This window comes from Mirounga leonina, unplaced genomic scaffold, assembly GCF_011800145.1.
Source record: "Mirounga leonina isolate KUSES-001 unplaced genomic scaffold, KU_Mleo_1.0 Mir_171, whole genome shotgun sequence".
Taxonomy (NCBI): Eukaryota; Metazoa; Chordata; class Mammalia; order Carnivora; family Phocidae; genus Mirounga; species Mirounga leonina.
Genome location: NW_023270436.1, coordinates 5,580,161 through 5,596,235, shown reverse-complemented (window position 1 = coordinate 5,596,235; position 16,075 = coordinate 5,580,161). Strand labels below are relative to the sequence as shown.

At 60.8% G+C, this 16,075-nt stretch overlaps 1 protein-coding gene across 8 annotated transcripts in view; it reads right to left on the bottom strand.

Annotated features, from left to right (window-relative positions):
- NCOR2 (nuclear receptor corepressor 2) overlaps positions 1-16,075 on the bottom strand; it is a 212,453-nt gene that overhangs the window by 4,396 nt on the left and 191,982 nt on the right. For 4 of the 8 annotated variants that reach the window (XM_035016830.1, XM_035016831.1, XM_035016827.1 and 1 more), the window contains 15 exons: positions 15,600-15,686; positions 14,644-14,942; positions 12,790-13,144; positions 11,518-11,739; positions 10,716-10,967; positions 9,764-9,913; positions 9,511-9,648; positions 9,215-9,419; positions 6,583-7,007; positions 5,268-5,417; positions 4,867-5,012; positions 4,173-4,366; positions 3,220-3,369; positions 2,445-2,593; positions 1,615-1,668 (listed from right to left, as the gene is read on the bottom strand). In XM_035016830.1, the coding sequence (XP_034872721.1) occupies positions 1,615-1,668; positions 2,445-2,593; positions 3,220-3,369; positions 4,173-4,366; positions 4,867-5,012; positions 5,268-5,417; positions 6,583-7,007; positions 9,215-9,419; positions 9,511-9,648; positions 9,764-9,913; positions 10,716-10,967; positions 11,518-11,739; positions 12,790-13,144; positions 14,644-14,942; positions 15,600-15,686 (2,976 nt within the window). Of the gene's footprint in view, positions 1-1,614; positions 1,669-2,444; positions 2,594-3,219; positions 3,370-4,172; positions 4,367-4,866; positions 5,013-5,267; positions 5,418-6,468; positions 7,008-9,205; positions 9,420-9,510; positions 9,649-9,763; positions 9,914-10,715; positions 10,968-11,517; positions 11,740-12,789; positions 13,145-14,643; positions 14,943-15,599; positions 15,687-16,075 lie in introns of all 8 variants that reach the window. The other 4 variants (XM_035016829.1, XM_035016832.1, XM_035016825.1 and 1 more) reach the window with 3 other exon arrangements.

Below are 16,075 nucleotides of genomic sequence, written 5' to 3'. Positions count from 1 at the left end.
GCTCCCTGCATTTTGTTTTTCTTTTCTTCCTTTTAGCTCCAAACTTGGTCACAGCCGGGGACACACTCTTTCCACCTTTTTAGCTGTGTCTTGGCCACATTTCATCGGCACTTCAAAAAAATAAATAAAAGGAGGAAAAAAAAGGTATTTGTGATCCTCCACACTAAGAAAACAGTGCAGAGTGGAAAAGATGATGTGACGGGTACAGGCCGCAGTGGTTTCTTGGTAGATCGGCATCTAGCGATCCCAGATGTTCCTGAGCCTTCCACCCAAGGTCACGGGTGCGCGATCGGATGGTGCCGGCAGGAAGGAAGCCTGACCACCTCCAGTTGCAGAGGCAAAGTCTGACGGGGGGCTGAGCAGCAGAGACTGCGGCCTGTGGACACTCTGTGCGTGTGCTAAACTGCTTACAGAGAAGTCGAATAGGATGCACATGGACGTCTCAGCACAGATCTTCATCGCAGCGCTGCGTGAATTTCTACGGACCTATGGGCCTATGTGTCCACCACCTTTGTCAAGAACTGCAAAGTTCCGGAAACTTTCATTTCTAACCATCTCATTGGTTCGACCAAATTGTCTCCTCCCTGTTGTCCGAGGCTCAGCGATGGCCCCTGGATCTAGTCTCTGGGTAGACAGGCGAGCACCAGTCGAGACCCCCATGTGGAGGCCCTGATGACCCTTTGATTAAATCCAATGGTTGTCTTTTGCTCACCACGTTCCCAGGGCTCGAGGCCCCTCTGATGGCCCCCGGGAAGGCTAGCCCATCTGCCCTCAGCTCCGCTGGCCTCAGACACCCCACTGAAGGCCCAGGGCACAGAGCACACAGCCCTGCAAACGACCCCGGGACCCCCCGGACAGGGTCTGCCCACGGAGGCGCCAGTCCCAGCTCTGCTCTGTGCTGTCTCTTCGCGCCAGACTTCGGAAGGCGAGTCCCTAAAGCCCCACCCCAGTCTTTCCATGCAGCAGCAGAAACACACAGTGTGGCCCCTACCAGCGACTGGGGACCCAACCCCGAGGGTCCCCCAAATCCCAAACATCACAGCAGGCTCAAGTTTTAGTTTAAAAATGCATGTGAGTTTTCACCCATCTCTGTAATACATCTTCGTTGTTCCCCCAGCTGGTTTGAATTTTTGAGTAAAATGGGTGTTCTCTCTATAAAAGCGCTCACGTGGACCCTGAGTGAAGGCCATGCACACCAAGCACACGCCCATGCCCCCCCGTCCACACTCAGATCTCCACCTGAGGCCCCGGCAGAGAGCTGGTGTTTCCAGATAGCTGTGTGTGCCCCTAATTCTGTACTAAACACACCAGGAGGCCTTGACATGTAATTCTAACGCAGACTCTTTGCAAAGCTTCACCAGCCCTTTGTGCGAGTCTGTGTCCCCACTGCTGGGTTTGCGGAGTCCAGAGGGAATTACACATTTGAACTAAGAAAGGCCTCCCATCCCCATGACTATGGCTGGGGTGAGGGCCCCAGTGACCTCCCAGGCCACACTCCCTGAGACTCCTTCCAGATCCCACACACCAGCCTAACCTCCCCAGCGTGCAGCCACGAGGGGGGGCGGGGGAGCGGGGAGGGGGCTGGTGGCCGTGGAGCCCAGGCTGGACCGTTACCTGCTCCGGTGATGGCGGGCATGTTGAAGATCTCCGTCCCGGGCTGGCCGATATCTGGAGGGGTAGGTGACAAGATGGGTGAGGCCTAGGGGCCCACAGGTCCTAGGAAGTCACCGGGAAATGCCCCCCACCCCCATGCTCTGTCTGGTCTAGGCAAGGTGCTTCAGTGCACACAGATTCAGCAGGGCTGGAGAGTCTGCATCTCTAACTAGCTTGCTGGGGCTGCCGACCTGCTGGCCCGCGGGCTGCACTTGGCAAGGCTCCGGAGTGACCAGACCAGGCCGGGGAATCCCCGCAAGGTTGCTGCTCCAGCCCCAGAAAGTGTCCGAAAAGCCTCCGCAATGCCCCCAGACCTCCCCCAGCTAACGAGTCCCGGCTGGGCACTGTGGCAGGCTCTTCCTGTGCTATGATCTGCTATGTGCCAGGCCCTGTGCTAAGGGTGGGGGAGCAAAGTTAGGATTTACATCCAGGAGCCACATACATGGGGGGACAAATTGCGAATACGACGAGCACTGTGAGCTAGGGACATACAGGGCCCTTGGGTGGGCAGGCCCCCACTCCCTGGTACCCAGTATGGGCTTCTGCACAGAGCCACTCATGCAAGTATTCACCGTGCGCCCACTATGTGCCTAGCGCCGCATCCTGTACCAGCCAGCACCGACAGCGAAGGGACAGCCCTCCTGGGGCTCCCTGAATGCAGGGCAAGGGCCGGGGGAGAGGTGGTCGGCAGGCCCGCCTGGCTTTAGGAAGTACTGTTTGTGTCCTAGCGCCGTGCTGGCTCCCAGCCCCACAGGGGCCCCTGCTTCCCGGGGGGCGGGGGCACCGCTTACTGTACTCTGGCTCGTTCCGGTTGTGGGTGTTCAGCTTTTTGTTGATCTCCTGTTTCTTGGATTTGACCATGGCGGAGTTGCTCTCGGTCAGTTTGCTGAAGAAGGCCGGTGGCTGACTGGTGTTGCCTGGAGACTTAGAGCCCATCCTGCTGCAAAGATCAGATACCCCAGGTCAGTTTGCCCAGTGCTGAGCTTGCACACCTTCGACAATGGGGCACTCATTACCTGACCTGCCTTAGAAATTCAGAACCAAGCTTCTCCTACCCCTCGCCTACATCCCTCATCTTTCAAGGACCACGTCTCCTGCAATCTTCTCTGCAGTTCACCTATCCTTGGGCTCAGGCTGTCTCTGGAGAGCCCCACCTGCCCTGATGGGTCATCGTGGTCTATGTGCAATAGCCCAGCCCCTTGCAAGGGGCCTCAGGAACTGGACATGCACTCGGACCACATCTTTTCCCAAGGCCCACGGACCTGGCTTTTTTCTCTGTCTCCATCTACCTGATCGGTCGAGCATATTTAGCTCATTATTTCTCAGGTCCTCAGCAAGTGCCAGCAATAGGGGCCTGGCCCGAGACAAGACACCCGAGTCCAAGGCATGGGAAGCTGCCAAAGGTCCCTCAAGCTGGGACATCTGCTTAGCAGGCCTGAGAGATCTCAGTCACACACTAAAGCCCTTGTCAAGCCCCACCTGCACAGCAGGGGACCGAGGCCATGAGTGGCCAAAGGGGCCGAGTCTTGAGCATCCCGGGGGCAAGATGGGATGCCATGGAGGTACCTGGGCTCCGCCTGCTCCCCGTCCCGGTACAGCAGCGGGTACATGGCGCTTCGGGGATGCCCAGGCTCTGCCATGCCCTCCGGTGGGGACACGGGTTCGATAGCATCCTCACTGCTGCCCAGGGCTGACGTCTTGCTTGGCTCTGGAGACCTGAGCGGAGAGAGGGTCCCCGCTGCGGTCAGAGTTCAGTGCTCTCTCCTCCAAAATGATGCAGGGATTCCACTCCCCTCCCAACCTGCCCTGCTCCACGTCGGAGCTCAGCCACTCTTCCTACAGAGGGCCGGAGGGCTGCTATTCCAGGCTTTGGGCGCCACGCATGGTCTCCACTGTCGTTTTTTCTTTTAGGACCTTTAGCTCCTGGACTGCGGGCTGGATTTGGCCCGCGTCTGGTAGCTGACCCCTGCTGACCCCAGGCCAGGGATCCCACTGTCCCCCTAAAGACGTCCTGCTGTCTTCCTGCCCTTGTGCCTCACCCGTGCAGCGCCCCCTCGAGCTGGGGGCCTCCCCCAGCCCCAGCGCTCCTGGGGGACCCAGAAGTGAGTGTGTGTGTTATCTGCAGGGAGGCTGAGCACACAGCTCTGGCTCGAATCCCCGCTCTGCCACTTGCGGGCTGCATCCCTGGGGGTAAATGAACTCGCTTCTCTGCACCTCAGTACCTTCATCGGTGACGCGGGGACGGCACTGCCTGTCCTCGCCGGGCTTGCGCCGAGAATCCTGGCTAACACGTGGGAAGTACTTAGCTTGGTGTCTGGAGCCCACGCAGTGTGGTGCACAGTCAGCTATTACGCACCAGCGCCGTGGCCTTGAGCAAGCTCCTCCATCCCCCCGAGCCTCAGTTTCTCATCTGTGCCACGAGAGGTGGCCCTCGCACTTGCTCAGCCCTCCCACAGCAGCCACAGGATGAAGGCCTCCGAGCAGCTGAACGGCAAGGTCACCCCGCCCCCAACACTTACCTCTTGCCCCCTTCGCTGTGGGGCGAGCCACGAGCCGGGGCGCCGTGGTCCGGGGGCGGGAGGTAGAGGTCGCTGGGTGGGCGGCGGAGGTCCAGGACGGGGCAGCTGGCTCCAGGGAAGGAGTAGAGGGGGGCAGGGAGGGGCGCGCTGAGCTGCTGTGGGTGGTGGCGAGTGTAATCCTGCGTGATGACCTCCTGCAGGCCAAAGGTCGGGGCAGAAGTGCAGGGTTAGGCCACAGCCAACCCCCCAGAACCTTCTGAGTGGACAAAGGCTGCTGAGCTTTGGGGACAGAACCGGGCCTGGCTCTTGGCTTCCCGGGTGCTTCAGGCCTGCCTACAGCAGCCTCAGCATCCCTGTGTGTGCAGGGCGGTGGCCCTGGCCCGAGGTCTCAAAGTGGTGGCCCCTGGATGGGTCAGATTCCACCGGCCAGTGTACATGAGATGTGGATCGTGGACCCACGCACCCTGGGCTCCATCAGCTGATGAGGGGGCGGCGACCATGCCTGAGTTTGAGCCTCTGGGGCCCCTGGCATGGCTTGCCCTTGCCAACCCCTACATCCCGGGTCTGGGCCACCAGGACTCAGTTTATCCTCAGAGCCAAGAGGCTGCGTGTGACCCTCCCCCTCCCTTACCCAGGACCTTGTCCCGGCCCAGGTTCAAAGGCGATGAGGAGGGGGCAGAGAAGGGGTAGTTACACTGATGTGCTGTGCCAGGGTGACCACCCTCTGGTGACCTTTGACCCCTGGGGTGGTCTGGAGCAGCGGGCTGGACGAGGACTGGCTCTCGGGCAGCGGCCGCAGGTGTGGGAGGTGGGCAGCCTCTCCGCCCAGCTTGCCGGGGCCTGCAGGCAGAGCAGAGCGGGTCAGCTGTGGGGGCCGGGGGGCTGAGGCGTGGGCCTGGCCGGGGGGCTGTCACTGAATCCCAGCTCTGCCCTGAGCTGGGGGGGCGGGGCCCATCTCCCCCCACCCCGCCCGCCTCTGGCTGCCTCGATTTTCCTACCTGCACGATGGGGCAACGACGATCCTTCTCTCATAGGGCTGTGGTAAGTGGGGTGCATGGGGGTGCATGGGGTTGCAGGGGCAGGGTGGGGCCCTACCTGGCTGCTTGTGCCGCAGGTCCCCCTCCAGGTGGCTCTTGTCCAGCTCCTCGAGGTGCTTGGGGAGCCCCTTGTCGTGGGTCAGGCTGGGCGAGCTCACAGGGCTGACGGGCTCCACCCCGTCGGGGCTGTAGCTGCCACCATGATAACCTGCAGTGGGCAAGGCCCCAGGTCAGGCCAGCGCCGGGACCCGGGGCTGCAGCCGCCCCTCCTGGCCCGCCCTCCCATGCTGGCTGGGGCCCCCAGGCCGGAGGGGCGCTGTGGGCAGATGGAGAGAGGGAGCGAGCCAGAGCAGGGGCTGCTGGCCGGCCAGGGGTGGGGGTGCACTGAGAAAGGAGAGAGATGGAATGGTGAGGAGAGTGCCAGGTGGAGGAGAAACACAGTTGGACACACAGGCAGACAAGCCAGGAGATGGGAGACAGACCTAGGGACAGTGAGAAAAACAGACCCACAGAGACGGTGGGGGCCGGGGTGGGGAAGACGAGTCTCTAGGGAAGGGAGGGCAGGAGTGAGATCGGTGGGGGCTGTGGTAGGGAGTGATACTCAGGTCCCAGGACCCCGCCTGGGCCACAGTCCCTATAGCCCCTGGTCCAGCAAACAGGGGCCCAGAGCAGGGGCCAGAGATGGGAGGCAGGGGGCAGAGGACTCTCCTTCTCCCAGCGGATGCTGGGCAGTAGGACAGCAAGGGGGGCGTGGGGTCAGGGCACCCCAAGACACCCTCACAACCCAGGCAGGGTGCAGGGGTCGGCTCCTCCTGGAGAGTCGGGTGCTTCCCGCCCCTGCCTGTCTTCTCCTGGACAGTCTGCCTCGGCGGGCGTCCTCCAAACCAGACTCATCCACACGGCAGCAGGGGTCACCCCACTCCCTGCTCCCCAAACACAGGCGCAAAGGTTGGGAGATGGGAGGCGCAGTTGAAGTCAAAATCACAGATCCATTCATTAAAGGAAAAAAAGCGAAAATCCAAAAAAAAAAAAAAATCATGATAAAACAATGTGCAAATGATGAGGTGCCCCCAAATCGGGGGGTAGGGGTGGGCGGCAGCTTGAGGGATAAACCATCAGAGCGTGCAATCGACGAGGACGAGTTTAAAAACAAAATACCAAAACCAACAAAAAATGGGGGGAAAAATAAAAAGCAGAGATCTGAAAATATCTTTAGGCCACAAGACGGGTTGGGTGGGCGGCAGGGCCGGAAGTCTTACCATCGGGAGGGGAGTCGTTGGCCAGCGAACCTCCTTCTCGCGGCCCTTTATCGTGAGCAATTTGACGCATGATTATCGCGTCTATGAAGGTGGCCGCTGTCAGGGTGGTCTTACCCAGAGAACGGAGCTCCAGTTCCTGGATGGAAAAGGGTTTACTTTGAGTCTTTTCCCGGTGCAGGTCCGCGGCCGAGGCGGGCGCAGGCTGGTCCGGGCTGGTGTGGTGGGGTGCGAGGCTCTTTGCTGGGGTGCGGGCGATGGCCGTGTGGCTGGAGCCGGGGGGCGCCAGGGGCCGCGGCTCGGAGCCCTTGCTGGGGGAGGAGGCGGGCTCCAGCCCCGTGCGGGCCGGGGGCTTGGCAAGGAAGGCGTGGCCAGCGTCTGCACGGGGCCGCTCAGGCCGGGCGACCCTTGGGGCCTCCTTGGGCAGCAAGACGGGCTCCATGAGGGTGGGGTAGACCCCGTCGAGGGTGCCGCCCAGCGGACAGTGGGTGGTGGGTGGGAATGTGGCGGCCGGGCGGACAGGCGAGGAGGTGGAGGTGGACCTGCAGGAGGAGAGAAGGCGGTCAAGGGACTGCGGAAACCATCGCGGGGCGGCGGGGGGGGGGCACGGGCCCAGGAGGCCAAGGCGGGGTCACTCCCCTCTCACTTCAGCACCGCGAAGGGTCTCCACTGCCCTGGAATAAACCTGCCCTCCCGACCCGGCTGAGAGGCCCTGCCATGCACGGCCGTACCAATGGCACGCATTCACCCGCTCATTTATTCACCGTCTCCGTCAGTCCCAGACTTTCTACTGAACGCCTGCTTTGTGTCAGGCACCGTTCCAGAAACTGCTCTAGACGTTGAGGAACATAGCAGCAGACAGACAAAGCACCTTACGCTCTAGCTGAGCAGACCGTATGCAAGGCCACAGAGAAGGTGCACCCCATCAGAGTGTGGCTCTAAGAGTCGGGGTGAACAGAGAACGGAAGCCAGCAAGGGCTCGCAGGTGAGCCGCGGGCTGCTCAGGGCATGAGGCAAAGGAGGAGCCACGTGGACAGTGGGAACAGCAAAGGCAAAGGCCCCGAGAATGCTCGGGGAACGGGAGATGGGGTATTAGAGGAGCAGGCAGCAGGGCCCCCGGCTCTCCCACCCCGGCCACCAGAGGCCACACAGGGCTCCCTGGGATGCCTGCCTGGCCATGTGCTTGGAGTGCTCTCCAGCACTCCGCCCCACCACTGCCGCTCTTGAGGGTCACGTGCCTCTTCCTCCAAGCAGCCTTCCCTGATTGCTGTCTGGTCTAGGCCCTAAGATAAGCCCCAGGAGGGCAGGGCTTGCATCACAGTGTCCCCCACACCCCACACAGGTCAGCCAGGAAGAAGGAATGCACAAACGTATACTCTGATCTTCACAGGGTAAATGTAATTATCCCTGCTTCGCAGATGAGGACGCTGGCGCTTGGATGCGAACTGGCCGACTCCAGCCCTCGGGGCCTCTCTGTGAAGCCCAGTGTCTCCATGAGGAAGCGCCCTGCCCTTCACTAACCCTCACTCCAGCTGCCACTGGGAAAGGCCCGACCGCCCCGTGACGGTTTCTAATCGGCTTATTGCTGGTGTGGAGAAACAGCCAGCCTTCATGCATGAGCAATAACCATGCTCCAAGCAGCCAGGTGCTTCTGTTTCGTGTAACTGCTGTCTATCTGAGTCAGGGAGGACAAAGCCAATGCTTTTGGGAAACGAGGTTGTCATTTTTCCTAATTGGAATGGTGGCTGGGTGGTGAGTATGATTTAGGGCAGCCAAATGGGGGGAGGGTACTTGTATGAACGGAAACTTCACCTTGGAAGAAGCACCTGCCTCCGAACAGGACCCTGGGCAGGGAGGGGCACCGGGGAAGCTCCCTCCCCCGCATTAGGCAGCTCTGCCCCCAGTCCTTGTGGGGGGGGATGTCACTGGAGGGGACTTGGGCCCCTTGTGAGAGTGAGTGGACTGTGGGGGGCACACATGGGACCTACAGAGCCTCCCCCATTTTAAGAGAAACCCTAGGTTTTCTCCAGGCAAGATGGACACTATCTCCTTCCTGAAGGGCCCTGCTGAAGTCGGGGGAGGATCAAGAGGAGTCTCTCCCCACAGCCCTCTCTTGTCTGACCCTCTCCTCTCCACAGACTCTATCCTTGAACCCAACAACCTACCACCTACTCATCCATCCCCCCACCAAACTGCCACCCATCCGTCCAACTCACCATCTATCCATTCTTCTACCCATCCATCCACCTGCCCACCCACCCCACCACCCACCCATCTACCCATCCATCCATCCATCCACTACCTACTCACCTCTCACTCAACCTACATCCAGTTACGCACCCACCCCCTGGGCAGGGAGGGGCACCGGGGAAGTGCCCTTCCCCGCGTTAGGCGCATTCTCGGCGCCTTTGCCGTTGATATTCCCACTGTCCGCGTGGCTCCTTCAGTCCTTCATTAGGCGCATCCATCCATCCATCCATCCATCCATCCACTCACCTCACCTACCCAGACCCTGACCCACCCACCTATCTGTTCATCCAGCCCAGCCACTGTCCACACACCACCCACCCGCCTACCACCTGTCATCTACGCACTTACCCACTCAATAGTCCTTCTGTCTCTCCACCTACCCATCCCTGTAACCCAATCTCCCATCCACCTACCTCCCAAGTAACTGCCCGTTCACCCAGCCACCCACCCATCCATTCTCCCTCTCCCCTGTCCCCTCCCTTGTGCCAACCTGGCCCACCTCAGGACCGTGGGTGTGCTGGGCTCCACGGAGGTGATGATGCCCTTCATGCCCGTATTGTGCAGCACGCTAGGTCTCTGCTGGATGGCGTCCTGGCTCCGGGGTGAGATGGGCGAGTGCTGGTGGGAGTGGGAGTGGGAGGCGGGGCGGCTGCCGCTGCCGCCCCCGCCCCCACCTCCGCCGCCGCCACTGCTCTGCTCTGTACCTGGTGGGGACAGGCTGCGGGTCAGGGGGGCAGGCCTCGCGTGGCCCACGAGGACCCCCCGAGGCTGGGGCAGGGACCTCTGGCGCCCTACCGGGTCTCCAGATGGGCGCGTGCTCCACCGTGGCGGTGGACGTGAGGATGGACTTCTCGCGCTCCCGCTCTCGGTCCCGCTCCCGCTCCCTCTCGGACGCGGAGGTGGCGGAGGGTTTTGTCAAGTGAGTGGGGCCCCCTGGCAACCAAAAGTCCTGCGGTTCAGTCCAGCGCTCAGGGCGGGCCTGGGTTTGTCCTCTGGGGTGGACAGAGGACACCCGGCCGCCTTCCTCGGACGGGGGCGGGCGTGTTACCTGGGGAGAGCGGGGAGCTGCTGAGCCGGCTGCTGAAGTGCTGGGGTGCTGTGGGGAGGTAGGCGAGGCGGTCCATGGCGGTGGCGGGCGTGCCTGGTGTTGGGGGCACCAGCACGGGGAGGTGTGGCACTTGGGACAGGTCGATGATGCCTGCCGGAGGAGGTGGGGGCGGGGGTTGCAGGAGGGGCGGGGGGGCCGGGCCACCTGCTGGCTGGACCGCCCCATCAGCTGGAGCGCAGGGTGCCCTCGTGAGCCGGGGCGCTCCCTCCTGCTGCCGAGCACCAGCCCCCTCGGGCCCTCTTCTGAACGCCAGGCTCTCCCAGTCCCACCTCCCCTTGGCTCCCGAGCCCAGGAGCGGCTGTGTCCTGCTGGTGGCGTCCCTGCCTTACCTCGGCATGCTCTTCCTGCTCTTCCAGCCCCTCACCCCATACAATCAGTTCCCCGTACTCAGTCCTCACCATCTGAAATACCTAGCATGACTGGTTCTTCCAAATGGACCCTAACTGGGACTTGGTCATGCCAGAAGAACATTTCAAAAGTATTTCCAGAGGACGAATTTAACGCACTTACAAAGCAACTACAGGCTGTTTGCCAAGTCAATGGAACCAGAAATACAAACAGCCTCCTATTTCGATCCTCTTCTTTTTTTTTTTAAATGCCAAGGACCCCCATACACCAAGAGTATGCAGAGACCAGTGCACACCTCCCGTGTGTGCATCCAGGATGCACGCGTCTACCAGACACACACCACTCTCCACCACCTGCCAGGTCTGTGTGCGCTCAGGGCGCTCACACTACCCAGACCTCTAAGCGCACCACCCTCCACCACCTCAGCCAGCACACCCGTGTCCTGGGCACCATCGAGCGGGCCCGGGCAGACGAGGACTAGGGCCGATTCTGGAAGGGAAGGGTCTGCCCACGCACCTGCCAGCAAGCGCCCAGCCCCACCCACCTCGAGGGCCGGTGGCGTAGTTGAGTGCCAGTGAGGACTCGCGGGGCGACAGGCCCCTCAGCATGTCAGCTCGCTGGGCCATGGCGGTGGCCGCGTTGTGGTGCATCTGCTGCGAGGTGATGTAATCGTTGATGATTGTCTGGCGGTTCTCCAGCGCGGCCGTGTCAGGGTAGCCGCGGATGAGGTACGGTGGGTACAGGTGGGGGTAGGTGGGGTTGGGGGCCAGGTGTCGGGGCAAGTAATAGGCAGCGGCTGCAGGGAGGAGATGCGGAAGGTCAGGCTGCCCCCCGCTCCTATACCTGACAGCTTCTTCCCCAAATGCTCCCCACAACACAGAATTGAGGGCCTGGACATAGAAAAACCCTTGCTCCCCAAAACACACGGGGGTACCTTCTACTGATAATGTTATTCAGATCGAAGTTCCCCCAAACAAAGGGCATCCAAAATGTAGATCACTAAGATACCTATGGGATGCATCCTTCTAAACAGATTTTCAGATCATGTCCATCTGAGGAACACTCAACACTTCAGCCCTCTTTTGATACATTTGCAATTTTAAAAGCCCTGGTAAGTTCTGCAGGAAAAGAAAACCCCTGAAAAATATTTAACTCCGTATGTCCTTCAGACTCCTAAGAGAACCTCTGTTCTAACCTAAATTATTCACACGACCACTGGGCCTCTCCACCCCGACACCTGTTTCCCCATCTAGCAGAGCTTAGTTGATGCCTGAGGCGTCCTTGATCTGACACTGACGAAGCCCCTGACCCCCTGCTGTGGGGTTCTATGGGTCCAGGACAATCACCTGCATCAAGAGGGATTCCGCGGGGTATGGAGGCGGGATCGAAGGCCAGTGGGATGTGGCCACGGTACAGGTCCACACCACTCACGCCCCGAAGCAGGTGCTCGTAGGGCGAGATGGGGTGGGGGTGGTGCTCAGGCATGGCGCTGTGAGGGGACTTGGCAATCTCACGGGGCGTCGACGTCAGCTTTCGATCCTGGGATGCCTTGCTAGATGAGAGGCTGCCTGTGGGGACAGGCCAGGGGGGGGTTGGCATCGGACCACTTTGCCAGGACTGTCACAGCCCCTTACACAGGGGCCACCGAGGCCAGGGTTTATGGGGAGGCCATCTGAGGATGGGCTCTCTGGGATCTGGGGACCAGGACTCTTCCTTCACCTGTTCCGTTGTCTCAACTCCTATGTTCTTTCATTGACTCATTTGCTTCTGTGTTTTTGTTCTTCTAAAAAATTCACTCATTCATGCTCTCATTTGTTCCCTTGTTCATTCATTCATTCAAGCAATCAGAAAATATTTATGGAGCCTCCAGCCCACGCCAAGCACTGCTCTAAGAGCTGAAGCCACCCCAGTGAACAAAACAGGCAGGAAACCCGGCCCACATGGAGCAGACACTTAATGCTGGAGAAAGGTGATAAGCTAGTCTTCAAACGAGAATTTCTGAGTGATAAATGCTCCGGAGAAAATTTAAAATGTGACCAGAATAGTGGGGGAGGGTCCTAAAAGCCTCCCCAAGAATGTGACTTTGCACAGAGACCTAAAGGACAAAAAGAAATCATTTAGATAATGATCTGAAAGTGGGGGAGGTTTCAGGCAGAGGGAACAGCAGGTGCAAAGGCCCTGAGCAAAGTCAAGAACAGAGAGGAGGAAGCCGGCTCACTGAGCCTGGGGTGGATAAAGGAACATGGGGACAGTGAGATGCGGCGTGGGCAGGGCCATGGCGAGAAGTCACTAGAAAGATTTAAGCAGGAGAGTGGCATGATTTGATGTGAGCTTTTCAAAGGACAATTCTGGCTGTGTTTGGGGTGCAGATTATAGCAGGACAGGAGGGGAGTCGGGGAGGCCAGGTGGGAAATCGTGGTGGTCTGGAGGTGGCAGGGAGGCAAAGGTAATTCAGAGTATAATTTGGGGGCAGAAGCCACGGGTCAGGCAGGTGGAAGGTATGTGGTGGCCCCGAGGGTGCCGCCAGTTTCCAGCCTAAGCTGAGGGTGGGTGGGGAGGCCATTTCCTGAGCCGGGGAGTCCACCCAGTGCCCATCCCCCCCCCCGCACCCCACGCACCCTCCTGCAGGCGCGGGGTGGGTTCCCGCGTGGTCACCGGCGAGCCGCGTGGGAGGTGGCCGGCGAAGGGCGCCCCGTGCTCCTCGTAGGTCAGGGGGCTCTGGCGCGGCTTGCCCAGCTCGGGCACGATGACCGGGGCCCCCCGGGTGATGGAGCCCCCAGAGCTGCCGGCTGCCCCCGGCCGGCTCTTCAGGCTCTCCTCGTAGCAGGCGCGCTCCAGCGCCCGGGCGTCGGCCATCACGTCCAGCGGGTGCACGGGCGGGAACGTGCGGCCGGGGCTGCCGATGATGGAGCGCACGTCATGCTTTTTGGGGCCAGCAGAGGACGTGCCAGTGTCATACTTGAGCGGGGTGCCCTGGGGAGAAGGGGGAGCACCGGCTACATAACCGCGGAGCCTCCGTTTCGCAGCCATAAAACGGGAGCGATGTTTCAACACCTCCAGGGGCAGGGGGACAAAGGGCTTTGCTAAACCTAAGATCAGCACACATGTCACTGCCCCGCCCGCCCCTGTCCTGGCCCCCAGAGCCACCTGCGGGGGGGCGGCTGCAGAGGGGGCACAAAGGTCACAGGTCAGCCCTCCCTGGAGCAAGTGGGGGACCCTCTGTTGGCCCCTGAAGCCTCAGCATCCCCACATGGGGAAAACTTCCCCTATCAGTCTGCGACTCCACGGCCCACTCAATACCACTCCAGAAAATTCAGCAGCAAAACCCACTTCCACCGCCTGGGGCCCAAGGCTCAGAGGTCAGGGCTGAGGTTTGTTTGCTCTCTGGCCAGAAGGGGCAGCTGAAGAAACAGGGGGTCATGGACCAGAGCACAACCCGGCCACCTGGGAGAAGCCCCCGCCCTGTTGACACAGGCTTGGGAACCCGGGGTAGAGTGGGGCCCTGTGTCTCTAGTGATGGAGCTCGGAGTTCATGCATGAATGTTTTAATTAAAGCAGGGAAACACCCTGCTTTTAAGAATGCTGTAGAGTCAGGCTGGCCTCCCTCTTGGATCCATGGGGAACTCCCGCCCAGAGGCTGAGAGCCAAACCTGGCGTTGGATAATTTCCTCACGGCTTCTCCCGGCACTATGAACCTTGACCCCAGCTGTGATGCCCTCCCTGGATGCCCTCCCCAGTACTGTCCGCCTCGTAGCGAAGCAGCCCCTGGGATGGTTCCCACTCTCCCTCCTCATTCCATCAGGCCACTTCTGACCACGGGAAGGGACAGTGGCCCTTGCGCGGTTTCCACTGGCCAGCTCCTAACACAGTTGGAGCTGGTCATGCCCTACCAGGCTGGGGCTTCCTGGGGGGCGGGGGCCGGGGCCGGGGGAGTGCAGCCTGCTGGTGGGGGGAAGGGGACGCCAAGAAGCAAAGATGTGCAGATTTAGGCACGTCTGGACTTGAGGTTCATAACTGCCATTCACTTGCTGTGTGATCCTGGGCAAGTCACTTTAATGTCCCTGAACCTCCATTTATGCACCAATATAACGAGAACAGTAAGAGAACTACCTCAGAGCATGGTTGTGGGGACTAAACAGGGCATGATGCCAAGTGCTCAGGCAGCACCTGGCCCACAACAGAAATCCAATCAGCAGCAGCCGTTTATTTCTATGGTTAGCTCTGGGACTTTGGCGGGCTGCTTGAACTCTCTGCACCTCAGTTTCTCCATCTGAACAATGGGGATAATGGGTGTGAACCTCACAGGAGCAGAAATACAATCAAAGGAGCTCAGTAATGAGCAGCTGTGTCATCCCGGGCAAGGTACCCACGGAGTCGGAGCCTCAGTTTCCCCACTGGTAGAGGCCAGAGCAGCGGCTAACGGCCGCCCCCACAGCATCCTGGCCCAGCCTGCCTGGCTCTGGCGCCCTTACCTGCGTGATGGAGCCCTCCTTGAGCGGCCGCGGGGCCAGGGGCAGCTCAGGCGTGCGTCGCAACTCCTCTCGCGGAATCTCGTGGATGGAGCGGCCGGCCTCCTTCACCGTGGCCACCAGCCCCTCGTGGGCCGGCTTCAGCTTCAGGGGCCCCAGGGCCTCCAGGGGTCGGGCCTTGTAGGCCTCGGCCAGGTCCCGCGGGGGCGGCGGGGGTGGTGGGGGCGTGCCCTCGCGTTTCAGGAGCTTGGCCTCCCGGCGGAGGTAGTCTTCCTGGGCCTCCACGTAGGACCGCGGAATCCCTGCCAAGGACAACAGGGTGCTGACCTCGACTCCACCCCCACCGTGCCCGTTCTAACCTGGGGTCTCCACACACCAGTGACTCTGGAGCCAGACTACCTAGGATCAAGTCCTCACTGGCTGTGGGACCTCGAGCGCATGACTGGACCTCTCTGAGCCTCAGTCCCTTCATATGTAAAACAGGAGTATTAACTGAAACACCTCACCAAGGCGTGCACATTCGACGAGATGCTGTGGACAGAAAGCGTAACAGGGGCCCACAGGAGCTGGCTCACCACCGAGCAGCCGGGAGAATTTGGGTGGCATGGTAACAGCTCCGCTAGAACTGTTAGTAAGTGAAGACACCAGTCCCACACCCTAATACGGGAGGAGCACCCGGGTTAGCGGCAAGCCCGGAACAGACGCTCAGTCACAAGGCCTGCAAAGGACAGGGCGGAGGGGCAGCATTCGGCTTCCTGCTGTTCTTCAGTAAGACAGGCCCTCGCTCTGCATTTCAACCCACACCTGTAAGGGCCACGTGCACGCGTCACACGCCTGTCCCGCGGCCGGCACGCACCCCACCCCGCCCATCGCGGCGACAGCGGACGTCTGCGTGCTGGCTGTGGCCGCCGTGAGGGCAGCGGGGGGCGGGCACCGTGGGGGCGGAGGGCGGGTGGCACCTTGTGTGATGGAGCCTCGGATATGGTGCTGCTCTTTCAGATGGTGGGGGCTGTGTCGCTCTGGCGGGATGGCGCGGCCCATGAGACCTGCGGGAGGGGCAAGAGCGTCGTGGTTACGTGGGTCCCTCAGCCAGCCTCGGGCAGTGGCAGGCGCTGGGGCTGGGGCCAGGGCCAGCCCTCCCAGCATGGGTCCCTTCGGCCGCTGACAGCCGTCCCCACGATGGTGGCGGTGCTGGCGGCCCTGGACCCAGCAAGCAATGTCCCGACTCCTGGGCCCTGCACTGCCTCCAGATTGAGCCTCAGCAAGACCTAGCCTCAGTTTACCTCTCTGGAAAATCAGGCGAACCATCCCACCACCTCCCTCTAGGGGGCACTGACAGACTCTCTCTCTCTCTGCTGCTCTAACCCACTTAGCTGGGAGGCCCCCCAGAGCAGGTCCTAGGCCCTGGCATTGTGTGTCCGCTGGGGTAGGGAGC